The 22,100-nt window shown below is 36.0% G+C and overlaps 1 protein-coding gene across 7 annotated transcripts in view; it reads right to left on the reverse strand.

Moving 5' to 3' along the window:
* Nucleotides 1-22,100, reverse strand: part of NFATC2 (nuclear factor of activated T cells 2) — a 180,519-nt gene that overhangs the window by 76,841 nt on the left and 81,578 nt on the right. For all 7 annotated transcript variants that reach the window (XM_031951640.1, XM_031951639.1, XM_031951638.1 and 4 more), the window contains exons 5-6: nucleotides 21,585-21,757; nucleotides 6,543-6,683 (exon numbers count right to left, since the gene is read on the reverse strand). In XM_031951640.1, coding sequence (XP_031807500.1) covers nucleotides 6,543-6,683; nucleotides 21,585-21,757 — 314 coding nt within the window. The remainder of the gene's footprint in view (nucleotides 1-6,542; nucleotides 6,684-21,584; nucleotides 21,758-22,100) is intronic.

The raw sequence follows: 22,100 nt of genomic DNA on the forward strand, positions 1-22,100 counted from the left end.
GTGAGCAGGACAAGAAATATTGTTACACATTTTAGAAATGAGGAGAACAGGACTCCATGAAATAGAAGACATCAATAGCTACATGATTGGTGATAGACAAAAAGGGAGCCAGAAGCCAGCTCTCCTGACTAGCATTCTTTCCACTTTGTCCAGGTCTTTAAGTTTGAGACCCTCCCAGGAAAGAGTCCTAAATTTAAGCTCAATAAAGTCTTTCTTCCCTTTGTCTCTTCTTTTCAATGGCTCTTGATTTCAGGGATGCCCATAATACTTAACAAGAATGAAACTGATGTGATGACAAGGCAAAATCAGTCAGCAAAAATCTATTCCCATCATGCAAAGAGGAAGCAACCCACTTTATTACAATTTTCATGTCAGTGACTTCCCAGTATTGAATTCCAGTGAGTCTGTAACAAATTAGCAGGTAGAAATGAGTGCACTATCTTTTTTAAAGTGTCTCATCTCTATCACCCGTCATTTCTATGTTGTTGATATTATTATTGTTGTTGTAAATGACTCTAGACAAGTCCTTGAATTTCATTGTGCCTCAGTTTCCTCATTTGTAAAGTGAAGGGGTTAGACTTTATGACCTCCAACTCTATCATTCTATGATCCTACACTTACTAGCTGCACAGTTTTCATATATAATGGCAATACTAATAGTACCTACTTCACAGAGTTGTTGGAAGGATCAAAGGAGTTAATATGCATAAAGCATTTTGCAGACTTTAAGTATAAACTATTATTTTCTTGATGATGCTATTAAATTGGTGCTGTAATTATCTCCATTTTGCAGATGAGGAAACTAAGTCTGAGAAAGGTTGAATAATTTACTCAAGTTCATATAATTGCTAAATGTCCAATGCAGGATTCAGACTCAGATGTTTTATGACCTAAGTACTAGCTACCACAGCAAGGCAAGAGTAAGGCAGGCTGTATTTTACAGAATCCTTATGTTCAATGGCATTAGCCTTATCACAGCCTGGGGGATACACCAGTTCTTAAAATGGTGTCATTTCAGGGGGAAAAAAGTGCCCAGTATTTTGTGGCTTGTAAATGAAGCATCACTGATAAGAAAGACATGGCTAGCTGTCAACATGCACCAGCTTGCTTAGTGAATTATGGTCTGAAGATTGTCTTGCAGATTTGAGTATAGATACACTATGAGCTCCATTTGGTTGTTGTTTTAGTGGTCAGGAAAAAGGAAGAACCCAAAGCCACAACTTCATAAGATATCATCACCTCAGAGCTACTGTAATTCTGGCATGAGATAATAAGACCTGCACTATGGCGATGGTAGTAAGAATGGAGACAAAGGGTAAAACTAAAAACTAACCAGCAGTTCATGAAATCATAAACTTTAGAGCTGAAAGGAGTTTGGAGGTTATCAGGCTGATTTTACTTACAAGTTCTAGAGAAGAAAAGTTACTTGCCTTTAAAAGGTACTTCACAAAGGTAGCAATTCCCAGAACCACAATTAGAATCCAGGTTTTTTTTTACTCTAAATCTAAATCTAAACAATAAATCTAAATCTAAATCTGTCAACTATACCATGCCGACCTATCAAGTTCCTATCCTTTTCAAATATCAGAAAGGCAGGAAAGAGAGCAGACATTAGGCTTGGGACAAGAGAATAGAAATCAGATCAATAACAAAAGCATACACCACCCCTCCAAATATTAGAAGACAGAATTTGGCTTGGTGTAAAGGAAAAATTCTTTATCCACCCTATCCCACTCAAGTTCCATTACAGCTTACCCTACCTTGTCACTACACTCTCTAAAATTTCAAAATGAATCTAAAATTCAAAAACTTCCCTTCTCTCTCTCTCTCTCTCTCTCTCTCTCTCTCTCTCTCTCTCTCTCTCTCTCTCTCTCTCTTTGCTGAGCCAATTGGAGTTAAGTGACTTGCCCAGGGCCACACAGGCAGGATGTGTTAAGTGTCTGAGATCAGATTTGAACTCAAGTTCTGCTGACTTCAGGACTGGTACTCTATCCATTACACCAACTAGCTGCCCCCGATCATTTTCTCTTATACTCATTTCATCTACTTTCTCTCATTGAGAATTAGCTTCCCCAGCTGATGTTACAAACCTAGTAATTCTAACATGAGATGTTCTTTCTCTCACATCCTTCAACATACTAGTTCTAGGCAGGGAGTTGGAATATTTTTTCCTCCCAGACTCTCCCTTAGCTCTCATCACTCAACATCCTCTCCTTTGAAGTTCATACAATAATTTTTTTCATTCATACAGCTGATAGTGATTGTTTCTCCTTATTTTCCCAAAGAATTAAGCACCTATCTCATTTTCTTCTCCTCCTTTCAAATTTCTGCCCTTATATCAGAGGACATGTTTACTCTTTCAAACATCCTAATTTTCTACTACCTCATTTTTCTCAAATCCCATGACTTATTCCTCCATTCCACCTTAGTCATATGTAAGGATAATTAAAACTTTAATCTCAATATTATACACAAACGTTCATCTTCCTTCATCTAAACTTCTAACTTTCCTCTGACCATACTTTACTACCATTCAATCTCTCCCCATTCTATGCCTTTCCTAAAAATTAACCTTTATTTTCATCCTGATTCATCCAATTCCTCAAACTCCTTAGTATTTTCTCAGGTCATTCCCTGCTCTGACTTCACCTACCACAAAGAAGGGCAGAGAGACAAGTCAGATAAAGAAAACTAAAGGAGCAAAGGCACAAATGCCAGAGAACATCTTTGGGACCAAAGTAGTCCAGCTTAGTTAAAAACATAGAATACATGAAGGGAAACAATAAGACTTTCCACTGTAATATAAGATGGTAACAGATTATGAAAGGTTTTGAATGCCAGGCAAATGAGTATGAACTTTAGTTGGTAAGCAATAAAAAGCCATGAAAAATCTTTGAGAAGAAGGGCAGAATGATTAGATCTGAACATAAGGAAGATTATGCTGGCAGCAATACAAGGATGGATTAGAGTTGGGAGGCAGAGGGCACAGAAAAGAAGAGCTATTTTAGTGACAATTCAATGATAATAATTGAGTCAGCCCAGTATCCTAGATTGGCACTCACTGTACTGCATTTGCCTCAGAAAGTTCTAGCTCACTGCAATGGGCACATGGAAAAGATTAAGGGTGCTGTTAAACAGAAGAAAATGAATTGAAGCCTCTGGGGTGAAGTTGGCCACTTATGCCGGTGCTGCCTCTTTATTGACTGCTGCTCAACAGTGGATTTGATATTTTCACTTTTCAAAGACTGGAATGCTGCCTCATTGGAAGGGGAGTCCCCTAATCCTTTTATGTGGCAGTAGCTCCAACACATGTTTCAGGTTGTGCATGCTGGCTCTATTAGGTATGTGCCACTGTAGGGCCAATTCCCTGAATTCCCTTTGAAGTTAAATGATAACTAGCGCAATGATTCCAGAAATGGAAATGATTCCAGAAATGATTTGAGTCTCATCCCAAAATGTTAGAGTTGCTTTAAGCCCAAAAATAGTATTTTCAAAGTTTGTAGCTGTAATGACATCAGAATTCTGTTTGGAATGTTCTGTTTCAGAGTTAGAATCTTAATTCAGTTATTGACTTAATGGTTTTAGAATCTATGAGATAGGTTTTGGGATGGACCCAGGCCCATCCATGATTATAGCAGCTGCAAGGCTTATGAGACACATTAACTGTAATACAGTAGTCTCAATCCTAACTGCATCAGGTAAAAATTAGAAATATCTTTTAAAGCTAAGAAAAGAAAACCCAAAAGATGACTATAAAAAAAAATTTTGAAGTCCTAAACCAAAACTCACCCCCCTCAATAAATCAATTAGCCTTTATTAATCTTATAGCATGTGCACTGGGTCTGGTACTGGTATATAAAAACCAAAATGACAAACTGAAAGACTTGCTTTCAAGAAATTTGGTTGGTTGGTGTCCTTCATTCTCTATGAGGACAAAAATGTCATTACTATCTTAGAATCAAATTACAGTGTGTCCAATTGTGATAGATTAGACCAATACTATCTTGGAATGCTCTACCACAGGTCAGGCACAAGTAGACCATGTGAACAATTGGGTGAATTCTCTAAATTTGGTCATCTCATGTTTCTTTTTAGTTACTTCAATTCTGCTTTGCTCACTGAGCATAGCATCATCTTCTGATGTACATCATACTGGGCAGTCTATGCTAGTGTCTCCCATGTCTTACAATCAATTCCATAGCTTTTCAGAGAGATTTTGAGAATGTCCATAAGCCAAGAGGCATACAAGTAATTGAGAAACTTACGTTCCTTAAGGAGAGATAATGCCTACATGCAAAAACATATCAAATAGATACCAATAAATAATTTTGGCAGGGAGTGCTCTTAATAAAACTTTCTCTGATTTCCAAATATCTTCTAAGCTGGAAATGGACTTCTTGCTATTATGAAGAACCATAGAACCTTGTTCATACCCTTCATTAAACACATATTTTATTTTGTATGAGAAAGAAGAGGAGAAGGAAGAACTAATTTGTGAAGAGAAAATATCAACAACTATTGGTTTATATATCTGGAGCTTTCTCACTTCTAAAATATTTATGACAATGGTCTATGAGCATATCAAGGACATCCTTATGAAAATTTAAGAAAGAAATAAGTAGTCTTTCATAAGCCATTTCCTTCAGTGCACTATATAACAACAATAACAGAAATAGATCTAGAATGTATATGCTTTAAAGTTTGCACAGCACTTTATAAATATTGTCTCATTTGTTCCTTAAAACAACCCCATGAAGTGAGTGATAATATTCCATTTTATAGCTGAAACTAAGGTAAGCAGAGGTTAAGTGATAGCTGAGCATCACAAAATTAGTAGGTGTAAGGAGTCAAATTTAAATTCAGGCCTTCTTGATTCCAAGTCCAGTGCTCTATCTACTGTGTCACATCTCCACAATCACACTTTTAGAGATGAAAAACCTAAAAGATCTGCTGTAACTTCCTCTGTTAATTAACAGGGGAATTTAATTTTTTAAAAAAAGGGGGGAGGATTTGAATATACACAATAAAAGGTAGCCTTAAAGCTTCTCATCAAGTTTTGCTCTGCTATTTATAAAAGAGTTAAAACATTAGAACTAGGTGGAACAGTGGATAGAGCACTGGGCCTGGAGTCAGGAAAATACTGAGTTTAAATCTGGCCTCAGACACTGACTAGCTGTGTGACTCTGGACAAGTCACTTAATTCTGTTTGCTTCAGTTTTTTCATCTGTAAAATGAATTGGAGAAGGAAATGGCAAACTACTCCAGCATCTTTGCCAAGAAACCCCCAAATGGCATCACAAAGAGTTGTACACAACTGAATCAACTAAACAACAACATGGAATTAGAACCAGAGGAAGACCTCCAGGATATTAGATGCATCATCTGTAGCAGGCTTGTAAAACAACATGACAAAAATCAAATGGTATGAAAACTCTTAGATAGGGTACAATCTAATGGAGTCATTAATCTGTCCCTTCTCTATAACACTTTACGCTACTTATAATAATAAGACAGTCTGGATAGAGAGTGCTGATTCAAGTTCTGACTCACCATTTACAAGCTGTCTAAAAGTGAGAAGTCACTATACCTCTCTTAATTTCCTCTCATGTAAAATAGACATGGTAAAATACGCTTTACCTCCCTCATAAGGTTTTGCAAGGATTAAATGAGACCATGTATATAAAAAGCACCATATAAACTCTAAAACAAGCTGAGCATGGTGGAGTATGTCTGTAGTCCCAACTGCTGCTCTGCAAGCTAACTGAGCTCAGGAATTCTGTACTAGGATCAGAGGTGTGTTCAGTCCTTGAGCCACGGTGGTGAACCACTAGGCTGCCTAAGGAAGGGAAAAGCTAGCCCAGATCAAAAAATGGAGTTTCTCATGAAAACTTTCAAGCTGAATAAATATTCAGATTGGGCCCATGACTGGTCACTTCACCTGTTGCCTGGGTGACATTGAAAAAGGGTCTCATGGGGAAAAAAACAACAATACAACTTTAAAATTAACTTGTGTTTGCATCATCAGAATATTTCTAAGATCAAAATAAAAATGGAAAAATATTTACTTGGAAATATACCACAGTTTAAAAAGTTGTATCTTTTAACCCAAGGAAATTATATTTTTTATTTAGGGGAAGGGAGAGACACAATCACAACCACATTTCCAACAATATCTGAAACCATACACCAAAATCAGGTCGCTTAGTGAAGAAACAGCTTTTTAACATCTATAGACTCCCACTAAAAAGAAATTCATAGTTTTGGCATGACTTCAGATCTCATACCATCATAAAATATCTATGCTGAAAATTACCTTAAAACCATCTACTCTATCTTCCTTAGTTTAAGGAGAATAAAATCAAGGCCCAGGGAAGGAAAGTGACTTACTCATGGTTATAAAATGGAATTAAGGGGCTTTCTCTAATACCCCCAGCTTCTTTTTTCTGCTGATTATGATTTTCTTCCTATTTCACCAGAACAATGTTCTTTAAAAAAAAAAGTCTTCTCCAATAACTAAAATGATCATTTGAAATTCTGCTTACCTGTTGTCTTTTCAGTAAATACAACTTTAGATTCTGCTGTAAAATTCTGGCCAGTGAGGATCATCTGTTGTCCTCCATAAACCAGGCAGCTATCAATGTCTTGCCTTTCTACCATGGGCAGCTCATGAGCAGATCTTTGGGCTAAGGATAAAAATCAAAGAAATTACACGATCAATAATGAAAGACTGTTCTGTAACCATGGTAAGAATTCATTTCAACAAGCACGTATTAAGCATTTATCTGTGCTGAGTACTGAGGATACAGAGACAAAAATAAAAACTCTATGTTCCAAGAGCTTACATTCCCCTAGAACAATATTCTAATTTTACAATTTAAGTCATCTTTATTAGAGAAAGCAAGAGTAACAGAAAAGAATGCTGTTAAAAAAGAAAACAAGATTTAGTGTTGGAAAAAAATCTTAAAGATCACCAATTCTAACACAATACCTTCATTTTTATATGTAAAGAAATTGAAGTTACAGAAGTCAATTATTTCCCTAGGATTCCTTCTGGAATGTGGGCAAGAGAAAAATTGGAGTTGTTTTATTTTTTTTCCTTCTCCCTAGTGAGTAAAACTAAACTCTTCTAATTTCCTCCCAAAGGCCCAAACATCTGGGCTGAATGCCAGCTTCTTTTAAGTCAGTATCTTGAAGGTTTAAATCAAGATGGCCCCACTTTTCAGCCAGCACAGAAGCTTTATTGAGGTTTGGAGCTTGACTTTATATGCCAATCTACCTATCCTCTCCTCTGTCACTGCCAAAGCTCACATGGAATACAGAAGGTTAGAGCTGGAAGGAAAGTGAGATGTAGAAAAAAAAGAGTCAAAAGTGACCTTCAAACAAGAATGATATAGCTACAAGGGATATGACAACACAGAATGTTAAAAATCCTAAAGCTGGAAGGAACTTTAAACATCATGTAATCCAATAGTCCTTATTTGACAGAGGAGGAAACTGAGTTCTAGAAAGGTGAGATAATTTGCCAAAGATTACATTACTAGTGACAGGTGCAGGATTAGAATCCAGCTCTCTAAATGCCAAGTCAAGCCCCTTTTTGTAGCACGAGGCTGCTTTTCTGCTTAATAACTGTTGGGGCCAATTTTAAATAAACTCTTTTCTAGAAACTGAACAGTTGGCAGAACTACGAAAGTTTCTTGTGCAGGGCCTTGATGGGCCAAAAGCTTTGTCTTAAAAATGCAACTTAGCATTTTTCAGCAATAAATCAATCATGGGCTATTCGTTTGTCGGCTTTTCGCTTCCCAAATTCTGTTCTCTTATTGTTCCCAGAGACTGCACTGCAACAGCTGGTCAAAGTAGCTGCCAATTAACAGTATATATTAAAATGTCTCTTCACAGAAGCTGCTAATTTCTTCCACATGGGCTGGATGATTAATCCTCCCTTTAAATATTCAAGTTTTCTGATGAGTTCATAATTGAATTGACCACAAACTGAGATTTATTAGCAGTGAAAACATCAACAGCATTCACTGAAAATTAAGGTCTAGTTTTAAAGATTTGCATGAAGTTACAATGTATCCTAATGAAAGGATGGCACTCTCAATGACAGAGAGACTTTTATCCAATTACATCAAAGATCAATGCCCTTTTGTGGTAGGGAGGTTCCAAGTACCATTATACTCATTTTACAGGTGGAAAAACTGAGTCATTGGTATGAAATAACTTGTCCAAAGACACACAGAAAGCCAGGAACTAAATCCTGGACAAGATCTACTTGGTCTATTAGTACTGGGTGAGAAACTGCTCTTTTAAGGCCTGCAAATATAAATGAACATGCATATTCCCAAACAGCATACCTCTATTTTTGGATAACATTCTCTGCCCCCCCCCATCTAAATCTCCTTTGAGAGTCTAGTGGTTTAAAAATATTAAATGTTATTTTTGGCATATAACTTGGACAAGTATATGACTATACTGACATGAGCTCATATACTTATACCTGGAGAGACTCAAGGCTGTCTAGTCAAACACCTTTATTTTACAGATAGGTAGCTGAGAAGCTAAAGTGAAGTGACTTATCCAATGTCATACAAATGGCTAAGGTTGGAATTAGTACTATTTTTTCTGACTAAATCTAATACTGTCCCACTATTTGAGATTGCTTCTTGTACATATAGGTGCTGTTCCTTCCAGGAATAGAGACACAATTCTTCTGTGTCTTACATACACTCTCTCTCTCTCTCTCTCTCTCTCTCTCTCTCTCTCTCTCTCTCTTTCTCTCTCTCTCTCTTTCTCTCTTTTTCTCCACCATTGCCATTATTTCTCACAATTTACTTTATATATCCATCCTAATTCTTATTATAACACTTGCCCAAAGAAAAGGCTCTTTTAAAATAAAAAGTAAGAATTCACTCAGATATCACCAGATTTTCAATCTACTCCATTAACTGACACAATCCTTCAGGAAATTTCACAAAAGCTGTAAAAACAGTCAATGGTCCTAGAATGGCACTTTGACATTTTCCAAAATGTTTTACTGGTCATTTCTACAATTAAGTCTTTCAATCACCCAATAAGGTAGATAGGATAGGTTTTATCTCCATTATGCCAGCAACATTTATTAAGTGCCTAGTACATGCCAAGTACTATGAAAGTGTTTGGGATACAAAGAAAAGCCAAAAAAAAATTCCTTGTTTTCCATGAGCTCACAGTCTAATAAATGCCAATAGCTATGTACAAATAAGATACATACACAAGGCAAAATGGAGATAATCTCAGATAGAAGGCATTAAAATAAAGGACTAAGAAAGATTTTTTTGCAGGAAAATTTGAAAGAAGCCAGGGAAACTAGGAGGTGGGGATGAGAAAAGAGAATTCCAAGCATGTGGGACTATGTTGGGAGATGAAATATCTTGTTTAAGGAACAGCAAAGAGGCCGCTATCACTGGATTATTGGGTAGACAGAATAAGAGGAATAAGGAGTAAGAAAGAGTGGAAAGGTAAAAAAAAGAGTCAAATTATGGTGGGAGTAAAAGCCAAATAGAGGATTTTATATTTGAAGTAAAAGGAGTCACTGAAATTGACTGATTGAGGGTAGGAGAATAGCATGGTTAGACCTTCACTTTAGGGAGAACGATTTGACAACTGAATGAAAGATGGACTACAGTAGAGAAAGATTTAAGACAGTTTGAACAATCAGGATATTATTACAACAGTCCAGGCATGAGGTGATAAGGTAACCAGGGTGAGGGCCATGTAAAAAAAAAAAGAGAGAGAGGAATGTGTACATGAGATGTTTCAAAGATAATAATGAGCAATTTGTGAATTGATGGAAATGAGGGATGACAGAGCAAGAAGAGGAGGATGACATCTAGACAGTAAGCCTTGGAGACTGGGAAAATGGTTCCCACCCCCAACAGTCATGGGGAACTTAGGAAGAGGGAAAAAATTGGGAAAAGAGAGTAATGTTTAGTTTGAGATGTTCAGTAGGCAGTTGGAGACATGAGGCTTGAAGTTAGGAGAGAGGTTAGAGTTGGAAAAATCTGAGAATTCTCTGCATAGAGCTGACAGATATAACTCAGGGAAGCTGATGAGATCATCAAGAGAAACAATATAGAGAGTGAAGACAAAGCCTCGTATAGAGTTTTGGGGGACCCTTGAAGTTAATGCAAATGGCCTACATGAAGATACAACAAAGGAAACTGAGAATGTTAAGGAGACCGTGATCACAAAAAAGGTCAAGAAGGACAGGCACTGAAAAAAAAAAGTTCCTAAGATTTGGCAATTAAGAGATCATTGGCAACGTTGGAGAGAGCAGTTTCAGTAGAATGTTGAGATCAGAAGCCACACTGAAGAGAGACAAAATGAGAGTGGAAGGAAAGGAATGGAAGCAGCAATTATAAATGGCCTTCTTGAGGAGTTTATCCATTAAAAAGGAGAAAAAATATGGTGATAGCAAGGATAAAAGTGAGTATTTTTTTAATGGGGTCTAAGGGTGGAGGAAACAAGCATTTATTAAGTGCCTACTGTATAACAAACACTGTGCAAATATTTACTTTACTTTATAAATATTATGTTATTTTGATCCTCACAACAACCCTGGAAGATAGGTGCTATTCTTATCCACATTTCATAATTAAGGAGACTGGGGCTAATAGAGATTATGTGGCTTCCCCAGGTTCACAAAGCTAGTAAATGGGTCAGGCTAGATTTGAACTCAGGCTTTTCTCATTCCAAACTCAATGATGTGTCACCTAGTTAGGAAATGACATGAATTTATTTGTAGGCAGTAGGGACATAACCAGTAGACAAGGAAAAACTGAAAATCAGTAAGAGGGTAAGAGTGATAGAGGTAGCAATATGATGGGTATTGAGGCTCAGAGAAGGGAAGTAGCTTATTAAAAACTGTATAGATAATTAAGGCAAACACAAAAAAATGAAATCATGTCTCTGGTTTCTACTCTAGTGCTATAAATCTGAACTAAACTTCAGTCTATGTCATTTTCTTTCCCTTCCTAGGGAGCGCAGCAATCTCCCAAGGCTGAAGAACAAATGAAACCTGTATCCAATTAGAGCCATAGGGGATGAGGAGCTGGGCAAAGCAAAGCATCATCCAATATCACAATCACTAGGGCCCAATTCTGTCTCTGATGCAACCAGACAGCACCTATTACTACTAATTAGAACTACACACACCACTAGAGTCACTTCATGGCACTGTTCTTACTGCCAAGTTTACTTCCCATGATGTGCTGACAGATGTTGGCAAATTCAGGCTTTCTCAATTATTTCTTAACCTTAGTCTATCCAAATTAAACTTCCTGGCCAAACCAGTGTTCACCAATTGGATAAGCATCTTTGATTAAAAGCTGTCTAGCACACAGTATTAGTGGTCTACCTATCCAGTTTAGAGTCATCTCTTTCTGCCCAGGGAAAAACTAATTCTCCATCTCTAAAGGGAAAGATACTCAGAGTTACTGGCTTCAAAACTTTCACCCTGTTTCTCCTCCCCCCAGGGCCTGGCACTTCATAAAGTGACTTACAGCTACTGGTGTTTTATGAGCTTTGAATAAATAAGACATTGTTGATTTAACCGGTTGAGGTGTTTACTTTCAATAGCAACAGTCACTGACATAAGGCAGCAACATAAATGCTAAAGAAATACTCAAACTAATGCCTATTGCACTGTGTCAGCCTATTAACAGGGACATTATTATTTTACTGTTTGTAATTCACCATGTCATGGGCCTCTTGGCCAAGAAATACAATATACTCAATATCATCAGAGGAAAAAAAGGGGAACATTGGTCCCAAGAAATTTCTCAAAACAAAGGTGCTAACTTTCCTTATCTAAACATTGGAAGAAGCAGTTGAGAGTCAAAATCTCAATGAGAACAGGAAAGATGGCCCTGTATATGTCAATTTATATAATAAAATGTGAATAATAATTAAAGTCATATCTATCTTTTTCTGCTCGTTCTTGCCCCCTAAAAGTTCCTCATCTCCAGGCAGGTAACATATTCTTCTTGGGAAAACTAGTTTTCTCTTTAAGGCCCCTATTATTATTTCAAATCCTTTATTTATGCTTCCTTTTCATTGGCTGGGAGCTTATCCAAGCATTGGCCAACCTGACCTACATCCAACAATGGCTGATTTACTTCACAACTGAAATCAGGAATGAGCAGGACCCACTGTTGAGGCCCCTCAGACAACTTCTCTATGCATTCTCTATTTCCTCACCAAGGCAAACAAGAACTCAAAGAAATAAGAAAATGAGACAGAATGATCCCATTTACATTCTGACAGAAGTTGGGTTTTTTTGAGGGGAGGTTTTTTTTTGTTGTTGTTTTTTTTTGTAGCACTAGACTGATCTTTGTAAACTTCCTTTTCACAATAATTTTCTCCTTCCCTTCCAAACATAATTTTACTCTCTCATTGCACCCCCCTCAATTCCATTGTGGTATATATTAATGTTGAGACCTATATTCCTTAAAATTTCTTTGATATCTCCTTCCGTCCCACCATCTAGGAGCCTTTCCAAATTTCAAAGACCTATAAGTAAGCTAAAAAGAATTCTTTAGGGGATCCCCACGCCGCCTGGGAAGTACTGGCTTAATCAAGAGCACAAAACATATTTTCCTTCTAATTTCAATGAGTGTTGAAGATTCACTATGGATAAAATTTAGGAATAATCCAGGATCTTCTTATGTTGTCATGGTTTTTGCCTGCTTTATAGTTCAGACAAGATACAATGTTTTTATATAGTATTAAAACATCAGTGCCATTTTAAATACTAGAACCAAAATCTGTCTTCCTTTTTACTCCCCAAAACATTTGAATGAATTATTTAGCAAAGTGAATTTTAGTCTCAAAGGCAGAAGAGCTAAGAGTCTAAACATATCCCTAAGAAAGTCCCTTGGAAATGGAGTTTCCTCCCAGATGAGTTCTCAGACTTAGCAAATGGATGAAAGTTATATTTTTAAAGATATTATCTCCATATTTCCATAAACAATTAGCTGGAAAAAAAGCATCTTCCTACGCCCCAGAAGTAACAAAAGAAAAAAAATCACAGAAACAAGGAGAAATTGAACCATTTCAAAAGTAATTAAGTGATGGACAGCTACATGGAGTGGTGGGTAAAGTACCAGCCCTGGAGTCAGGAGAACCTGAGTTCAAATACTACCTCAGATATTTAATACTTCCTAGGTGTGTGACCTTAAGCAAGTCACTTAACCCCAATTGCCTCGCCAAAGCACTTGGTTACTTTTTTTTTTTTTTTTTGCAATGATGAGGCTGACTATAACCAGCATGCACATGTATGTTATGTTCCTAGCATAACTGTATTTAGAGCTGGTAAAGTCCTTAGGGATCATCTCATCCATTCTTCTCTTTTTATAGATAATAAAACTGAGACCTATATAGTGTAAGACTTGCACAAGTTCCCACAGGTAGCAAATGTCAGAGGTAGGATTAAAATTTGGGCATTTTGACTCCAAAACTAGTCTTCTTACAGGAAACTGCCCATTTTTCTTTTTGGCTCCTCCCAACGTGCCCTCTGTTTCAGAAGGGGAGGCAGCAGATATAATATTAAGCCTGGCATTAGAAAGATCTGAATTCAAATGCTCCCTCAAACACAACCTTAATTTTGTCATTTGTAAAATGGGGGATAATAATACCACCTATCTTACAGGGTTGTAGTTAGAATAAATTGAGATAATATTTGTAAAAATGCTCTTCAAACCTTAAAATGCTATATAAATGCTAGCTGTTGTTATCATCATTATTTTTAGTTATTATCATGGATTCCAACTTACCACAATTACTTTTGTTCTAATGCCTTTGTTTATACTGTTCCTTCCACTTGAAATATCTTTCCTCTTCCATCTACTCATAGAATGCCTAGTCATTTTTCATTCTCTGACTCATATCATTTTCTATAAACAGCCTTTCTCAATTGCATCATTCTTTAATGATTTCTACTTTTCTCTGAAGAACCCCATTTCCCTACATTTTATTGGCAATAAAACACCACATTTTAGTCTTCATTTTTTCTAAGAAAGTATATCTTGAGGCAGCTAGATGGCACTGGTGCTTGAGCCAGGAGGCCCTGAATTCAAATTCAGCCTCAGACACTTAATACTTTCTACCTGTGTGACTCTGGGCAAGTCACTTAACCCCAATTGCCCTACTAAATAAATGAGTAAATAAATAAATAAAACAAATTAATTAAAGAAAGTCATTCTCTTATTTCACCTACAGAACCTTAGAATGGTACTGGATAAGTGGTCAACAAATGCACCTGATTGATGGATTAGTCCTCACATTTTTGAGACTCCAAGTTTCCATCTGTAGTTAGAGCAGTTAATAGGCCTACATTAAAACTGATCCCAAAGTCCTAACATCATTAGCATGGTTCTTTAACCAGTTATGCTAACCAGTAGTGATCAGAAATCACTGAGAGACAGTATGGTGTGAGGAAAAGAGTTGGATTTGGAGTTAAAGAACTTCAGTTAGAATTCTGACTCTTCCACTTTCTATCTCGGAAAATTATGTCACTTCCTGAGGTCTTAGTTCTTCATCTGCAAAATAAAGGGACAGACCACATGACCTCCAAGACTTCTTCTAGCTCTAAATACATGATCTGCAACATACAGACAAGAAAGATCTTTGAAGATCAATCTGTTCCTTCCTAGAAAGATGTTTGTGGAATATCCTCCTGTTTAATAGTCTATAATTATAAGCAGTTCAGAGGCAAGAAGACAAAGTATTGACAGTAAAAGTATTCTCACAAGAGCTATCTTTTGAGTCACAAGAGCTAAGTTTGAGTCCCTTTTATGATTCAAAATTGTTAACTTTGATAGATCATTTTAATTCTAAAATCGCAAACTCTTAATTTGAAATGGCAATCATTATATTCATTCTTTCGACATTAGAGGTTTGTTAGAATCAATCAATCAAACATTTCTTCAGTGTCTGTCTACTATGTGTCAGGTATTTTGCTAAATCCAAAAGGCAAAAGAAAATCCCTATCCTCAAAGAGCTTAGAATAAAATTAGGAAAACAACATGCAAAGAAATATAGACAACATAGGCTATGTGCAGGAAAAATAGGAAATAATTAACAGAGACGGAGCTTTAGAATTAAGAGGGATCAGGGAAAACTTCCTGTAAAAGATAGGACTTGTTTAGTTAGGTCTTGTTACAAAAAATGCTTTGCAAATCTTCAAATCCTATATAAATGTAAGTTATATTATTACTGTCAAAATTTTTGTTTTTACTATTTACTATAATAATTCACACTGTTATTTACTATTTCTTATTTTCACTATTAATTTTATTTTCTTAGAAATTTCAGAGTCCTGGTCTCCTAAAGTTACTTCAGGCTCATGGATTTTTAAAAGTTACACACCTTGTTTGATTAATGAACCAACTAACCAGCCCAATCTGGGCTCTATGTAACCATAGTGATGAGCAGAAAGAGGAAAAACAAAGCTTCTGTATGTCCTCCTCCTCTAAAACAAAACAACTTTCTCGCAATCACTCACCTAGCTTACAATGCATGTACAGCCAAGTAAATATCCCACTCCCTATTGTGAGATGAGTTTATTGATCTCCACCCGCTCACCTGAAGCATAATTCATGTTTGCTAAACTCCTAAGTCTGCTGCCTGTCTGCCCATGGCTGTGCTAATATTTTCCTTTCTAAGGTGGTCATGGCATTTATAAAGTGTAATAAATGAGAAGCAGAGAAAATTAATATATCATATTGATAAAGTGATGTCAGGTTTTTAAAGTCTTTCATTGTCAACAAATCTGTGAGGTAGATATTACATAAGTTATTATTATTATCCTTACTTCAAAGCTGAGGAAACTGAACTTCAGAGAGATGAAGTGGTCAACTATGAAATGTCTGGCTGAGCTGAAATTTTAATCCATGACTTTCCTAACTCCAAATACAGAAATCTTTCTACTGTACTACACTGCTTTTCACTTGGCTCTAGAGCTCAAGAAATACAGTTTGAGAGAAAGAGATATAGGAAAATGATTAGGTATAAAAATACATGATATCTAGATTTGTTTTATACACATAAAACGCACGCACGCACAAGCACATGAGCCTTTGACACTCCTATCCTGCCTGATTGCTTCTGATTTCTCTATATTTAAGAGAAAAAAGTCAAATCATAATTGACTCAAACCCAAATTAGGAGAAAAAACTGATTGTTGAAAGATAACACATTTTAAACAAGCTCTTTTTTCAAGCATCATTATTACCATACCACATATCATATTCACATAATTTTTTTTGCAAAGAAAGCCATTGTAAAATAGAAGAAGTAATGGAAATTGAATGAAACTGATTAAAGGAAAACATGATCTGTTGTCCATTTCAAGGTTATGGAAGAGCACAGAAGCAGGAATATATTCAGAAATTCACAGGGGAAAGAAAAAAGAGAAAGGGAAAAGGGGATAAAAGGAAAGAGAGGAAGAAGGAGAGGAAGGAGAAGGAGAGGCAGAAATGAAGGAAGGAAAGGGAATTTAAGAGAAAGAAGGAGAGAAGATGATCTTTTTATAGCTTACAAAAAAATCTGTTTTATCTGTTTTAGAGCATGGAAGATACACAGCATAAGTTTAGCAGAAATTATAGAACAAAATTAAAAATCAAAGGATATTTCCTATCAGAACTCTATTCAGAATCATAAGTGCAAAAATTGAAATCAGAAGACCTGGAATCAAACTCTAGTTTGCTATTCAAATGATCACTTTTTTAGGATTAACTTCATCCATTTATAAGATAAAGGGGCTGCACTAGATAAGCTCAAAGGTGTCTTCTAGTTTTAACACCATAGTTATTTGAATCTATAGCTTCCTCTTCCATTCCTGATAATTGTCGATTACTTATGGTTGCACTCATTATAAAAACATTTTTGGTTTTTTTTCCTGAAGTTAATGTATCTCTCATTGTTCACAGAATTATTATCTTCTCTATTTTCTTCATCCCTATGTAAAGAAACTGAATTTGGGATTTGAGATTTTTTTTCTCTTCTTTTCCCAATTCCATGACTGCCTCCCCCCACCTCATCCCCATACTACCTCTAATCTACCAAAAAAAAAAATAGAGTAGGCAAATTAGTAACAAATGTTTATGGGATGTCAACATATTTTTGGTCCTTTCTAGAAAGCTTCTTTGGAATGCAGGTGTTGACATTAACCATGGAAAAAACTCCAAGTTCAGAGTTTCACCTGAGGGCTTTCACTGACCTGGAACTTGAGCTGTTTAACCTTAGCCAGTGGTTCTCAGAGTTCTGGCCTCAAACCACTGATGACCCAGAAGCTAATCTTTTATTTATCATGTAAAAATGTCTATGGTTTCATTTCTTAGGAAGTATCCATCATGTATGAAATCCCTCAACTATTTCCTATCAAAAGCACCACCATTCTTTCTCCATTCAAGTGGATTTTCTTTGTAGTCGAAAAGAATAAATGCATTGAAAGTTCCATAAGACCCCAAATCACTGATCTTAAAAGGGAAGGTGGTATAGTAGGGAGAAAATAATAATTAGAATCAAATGATATGGATTTGAGTCCACGGATCCACCTCTTACTACTTTACTTTCCCTCGTTGAGCCTCAGTTACTCCATCTTTAAAATGGTCAACAATAATATTTACTTCTCAGGATGTAAGGCAAATAATTTGTCAATTGCAAAAGGTTCTTCTTTATAAATGCATAATGTCAAAAGTGTAAGGTACTTTGGAAATCTTTGAGTTTTGAATCTCTTCATTTTATAAGTTAAAAAAAATGGCATTGGTCATTTCCAGATTACTGTTTCTCCTTTTAAAAAAAATCTCATTTATCTTGAAGAAAAAAAAATGAAGTAGTGATGATAATAATAACCAGAAGCGTATCAGTGATGAATTAAAGGGCAAAAATTAAATGCACAGGCTATTTCTGTCTCTTGATAGAGGCAGTTTAAAATATGCAAACTAATCCGAGTCAACAGTGTAAAATGATAACCAAGAAAGTCAGTATCATTTTAATTATGTAAAGAAAGGCATGGGGTACAGTCTAAGAAAGCTAATTGTATCATTGTATTCTGCCTGGAGCAACCCACATCTGAAGTTTTATGTAAAGTTCAAGATGCTAAAATTTAGAAAGGACACAAGCCAGGAAGTATGTAGAGGAAGGTAACCAGATTAATAAGTGTCTTTGAGAACTGAGAAAGTTTAGCCTGGAGAATACAAGACCTAGAGAGAACTTGAGAACTGTTTTAACATAGTAGATTTTGCTGTGATTAAATTTGTTCTGTTTGGATAATAGGGCAAGACTAGGAAAACTAGTTATATATTGAAAAGAGGTCAGTTTTGATTTAGGAGAGTTCTAAATGATTAGAACTATTTCAAAGTGAAAAGACCACCTTGCAAAAGTGGATAGCTAGGTGGGTGAGCGGATGGGTGCAAGGCAGAGAATTTTCCTCTTCCTGTAAGCCTTCAAACAAAAGTTTGGGTATGCAGACAAGATCTTGTTCAGTATTAGGTTTGACTATAAAACTTTTGAAGATCCTACTATTTCCAAGAGAATATGATTCTAGGTTTCTCTCTCAAAAACAAAACAAAACAAACAAACAAAAAAAAGAACTCTAGTTTTATAACTTTGAATCAACCAATGCATTACACCAACCTTTAGCTGCAATCTTTCTTATGTGACAGCTAATATTCCAAGTCAGAAAGGGAAATAAGAAGATGAGGGAAGAGTGATGGGAGAGCTAAGTGAGGAAATTCTGAACTTCTACTTGTTAAGAATATACTTTCAGAAAAGGTTATAGCAAATCAGTAAAAAAAAAAAAAAAAAAATCTATCAAAGTATGAAATTACATATTTATTCCTAGGTTTGGGGTTAGCCTTGTATATGCCTTAGTATTCTCTAAAAGGAAATAAATGAAGACAGTTGTACAAAATGAGAATCACACCTCCTATTCTACCCCCAGTGTGGTTAGATCTGTTGTGAGTCACAATTAGAAAGAATGGCATTTCCAGGAACTCTGACAGGAATGGGTATTTTCCCCTATCCTCTTGAGCAGCTAAGGCTGCTATGTTGCTGCTATTGCTGTCACCACTGTCCAGATGAGGCAGTAGAGAGAAGAAAGCTAATCTGACCATGTGTGAAAAGTCAGAAGTGGGCCCTTTTTGTGTGAAATACACACCCACTGTGAAGCATCTCAAATATGCTTCTGGTTATCTTAGGAAGTTTGACTAATTATCACGGTTATAAATTTGCACTTGCATACTTAGATGGGAACTGAATTTCAGCATCAAAAGCAAATTAATTAATTATCCTTGCAAATAAGTACTCATCCACTTAACTGCTTTCCATAATCCATTCATCTGCCCCAGAAATAAATGGAGATGGATTAGATTGACATTCTTTTTGCTCACCCAGTGACTCACTAGTCACTCTAGACAAGCAAGCAAGTAAACAGCTATTTCTCCAGATGGCTCTCCCTCCCTAAACCCAAAGCCTCATCAGGGTGAAAATTTGTCATAAGATAAAAATTTGAAAATGATGAATCCCCAAAGTAACAAAAATCTCAAGATGATTTTCCTTTCAAACTGAAGAACAGGGGTATTGACTATATGAAAATATATGTAAGTGATTAACAGTAAGTACCCAGCCATCTTACAAATAAGGAGACAGGTGTGGGGTGAGTAGGAAGGAGTAGGATGGTGTGTATGTGTAGATGGAGAGGTGGATACTAGAATTACTCTAATTATTAAGTACTTGTTTTCCCTCCCTACTTACCTTTCAATCTCTCTCTAGAATCCTCTAGCTATCTCACTATACTAAACTCCAAAAAGGCAAAATATCAGGGGGGAAAAATCAAAACTCTTCTGGAGAACTCATTAGTTCAATATAGTCTCCACTTTAATCTCAGAAAGTGCAATTCTACAAAAGACTATAAAATCATGTACTCCTTTCCTCCATTCCATCTGCCTTCTTTACCCTTCCTATAGCACACACACACACACACACACACACACACACACAAATACAAATTGTACTTTATCTTTCCTCTTCCTTTTGAAAGTGATTCTATTACTTCATACAACACTGTGATTTATGTTAATATCTAATTCTAATTCTTCATCAGTGTTTGTTTTGTTTTGTTTGTCTGATAGTCTCTCTCTTTTTTCTCATTAATTAAGCCCATTCCCTTTTCCTATTGCCAATGGCAGGGAAAACAGCCTTTATGATATGTGAGGATTAGGTCTACACACACAAACCATTGACTCTTAGACTGTCAGGACTGGCAAGAATTTTGGAAGCCATCCTTTCTAAATATCTTATTTTAGAGATGGGAAATCTAAGTCCAAGAGAAGGGAAAATACTTGCCCAGATTTACGTAGCTAGTACAGAGAGGAAATTGAAACTAAAACTTGGGTTTCCTGAGTATTGGTCCAGTATTCTTTTCACTACACACTAGAAACAAACCACTGATAATTCTGAATATGAGTTACATTTTATCAAATCACTTGGACTATTTTCAAATCAATGGGTACTGGAACAAATTCAACCAGATTTTCATTTATTTGGTTGTTTTGTTTTGTACAGTATTTTTGTGTAGGTGGACTCAAGCTTAATCTCTTGGATGGGACAAAACATAAATCTGAATTTAATCAACTGAGCCAGATACACCCTGGCTTTAAAAGATTCTGAAAAGAACTAGAGAATGTATACAAAGAACAAAGAGTTCATTCAGGCTATTATTACAATATCCAAGAACAAAACTATGTCTTTGAATAAAAAAAATGAGAGCTCTGGTAAACACATAAAGATTTGCTAACAAAACATTAGATTACCTATGAAAGGCTTTGTGGGATTTTTTAAATGCAACTGGAGATCTGCTTTTTTTCTATAACCAAGAAAATCACCCATTAATAAAAAAAATAATAATCCCAGAGAAAATACTTAAAGGATTCAGCTTCTATCATTGTGAGAGAACATTGTTCATTTTCTCTGCCCTTGGTTTTCTCATCAACAGTAAGACATGGTAAAGTCTATGCAGATTCTCTTACCTGTTTTGCAGATGAGAAAGCCGAGAATGAGAGGCTGATTTGGTCACAGAGCTAATAGGAATCAGAACCAGAATTTAGACCCAAATCCCCCCACCTCTAACCTAGCTTCTTCCTTTTATGCTATGCTCACCTCTCACTCCACCCTCAAATATACATTACTGATTTGTTATGAAGATCAAAGGAGATAATGAATTATGGAATAATATAACACTAGTTCTGAATTTACAGATGAAGAAACTGAGATCTAGGGAAGGATAATACTTTTTGCAAGATCCTTAAAACTAAAGAACAGAACTAGAATTCAAACAAATTTCTAACTACAAAATTTAGTAAATTCCTTCCAATCCATTTGAAAGTGCCCTCCATAATGTATTTAAAGAGTGTTATAAATTGCCATGTACTACCAAAATATTGAGAATTATATCTATGACTCATCAGAATGACCAGAGAGGTGGGTAATGTATAACAAGGGTCTAGAAATAGAAATAACAAACACGAACACTGAACTCTACTTACAGCATTCAATAGGATTAGATGCAGCTTGCAGAGAGACAATCCTCCCACTGGATTCTGGGATGTGCACACGGAAAACTAGGCGAACCCTTGTGTTTTTTCTCCCAATGTCTGTCTCTCCTTTCCGCAGCTCAATATCTGCATTCCTAAGCTTCAGGATTCCAGCACAGTCGATGCTGACAAAGACAAAGCATGAGGCTTAGAACACCATTTGCAACCGCTATGTGTCTTACCCAGTATTAAAGATCAGTCACGGCTAAAAACAGTTCTTATGTTTAATCTAAATGGTTCTACAGGCACAACAGAGAAAGAAATTCCCAGGCATTCATAAATTTCAGTCCTTAATTTACACTGGTATAAAAAGCAATTACAAAGCAATTTAAATAAAATAATGATAAGAAAAGTATTCCTTTAGGCAACTTTTCCCCCCAATTTTATCACCCATTCCTTGAAGTCCAAAATTTCTTGATAGAACATAGAAAAATTGATACAAGAATACATTCTTCACTTAACAACTTG

This window comes from Sarcophilus harrisii, chromosome 2 (assembly GCF_902635505.1).
Source record: "Sarcophilus harrisii chromosome 2, mSarHar1.11, whole genome shotgun sequence".
NCBI lineage: Eukaryota > Metazoa > Chordata > Mammalia > Dasyuromorphia > Dasyuridae > Sarcophilus > Sarcophilus harrisii.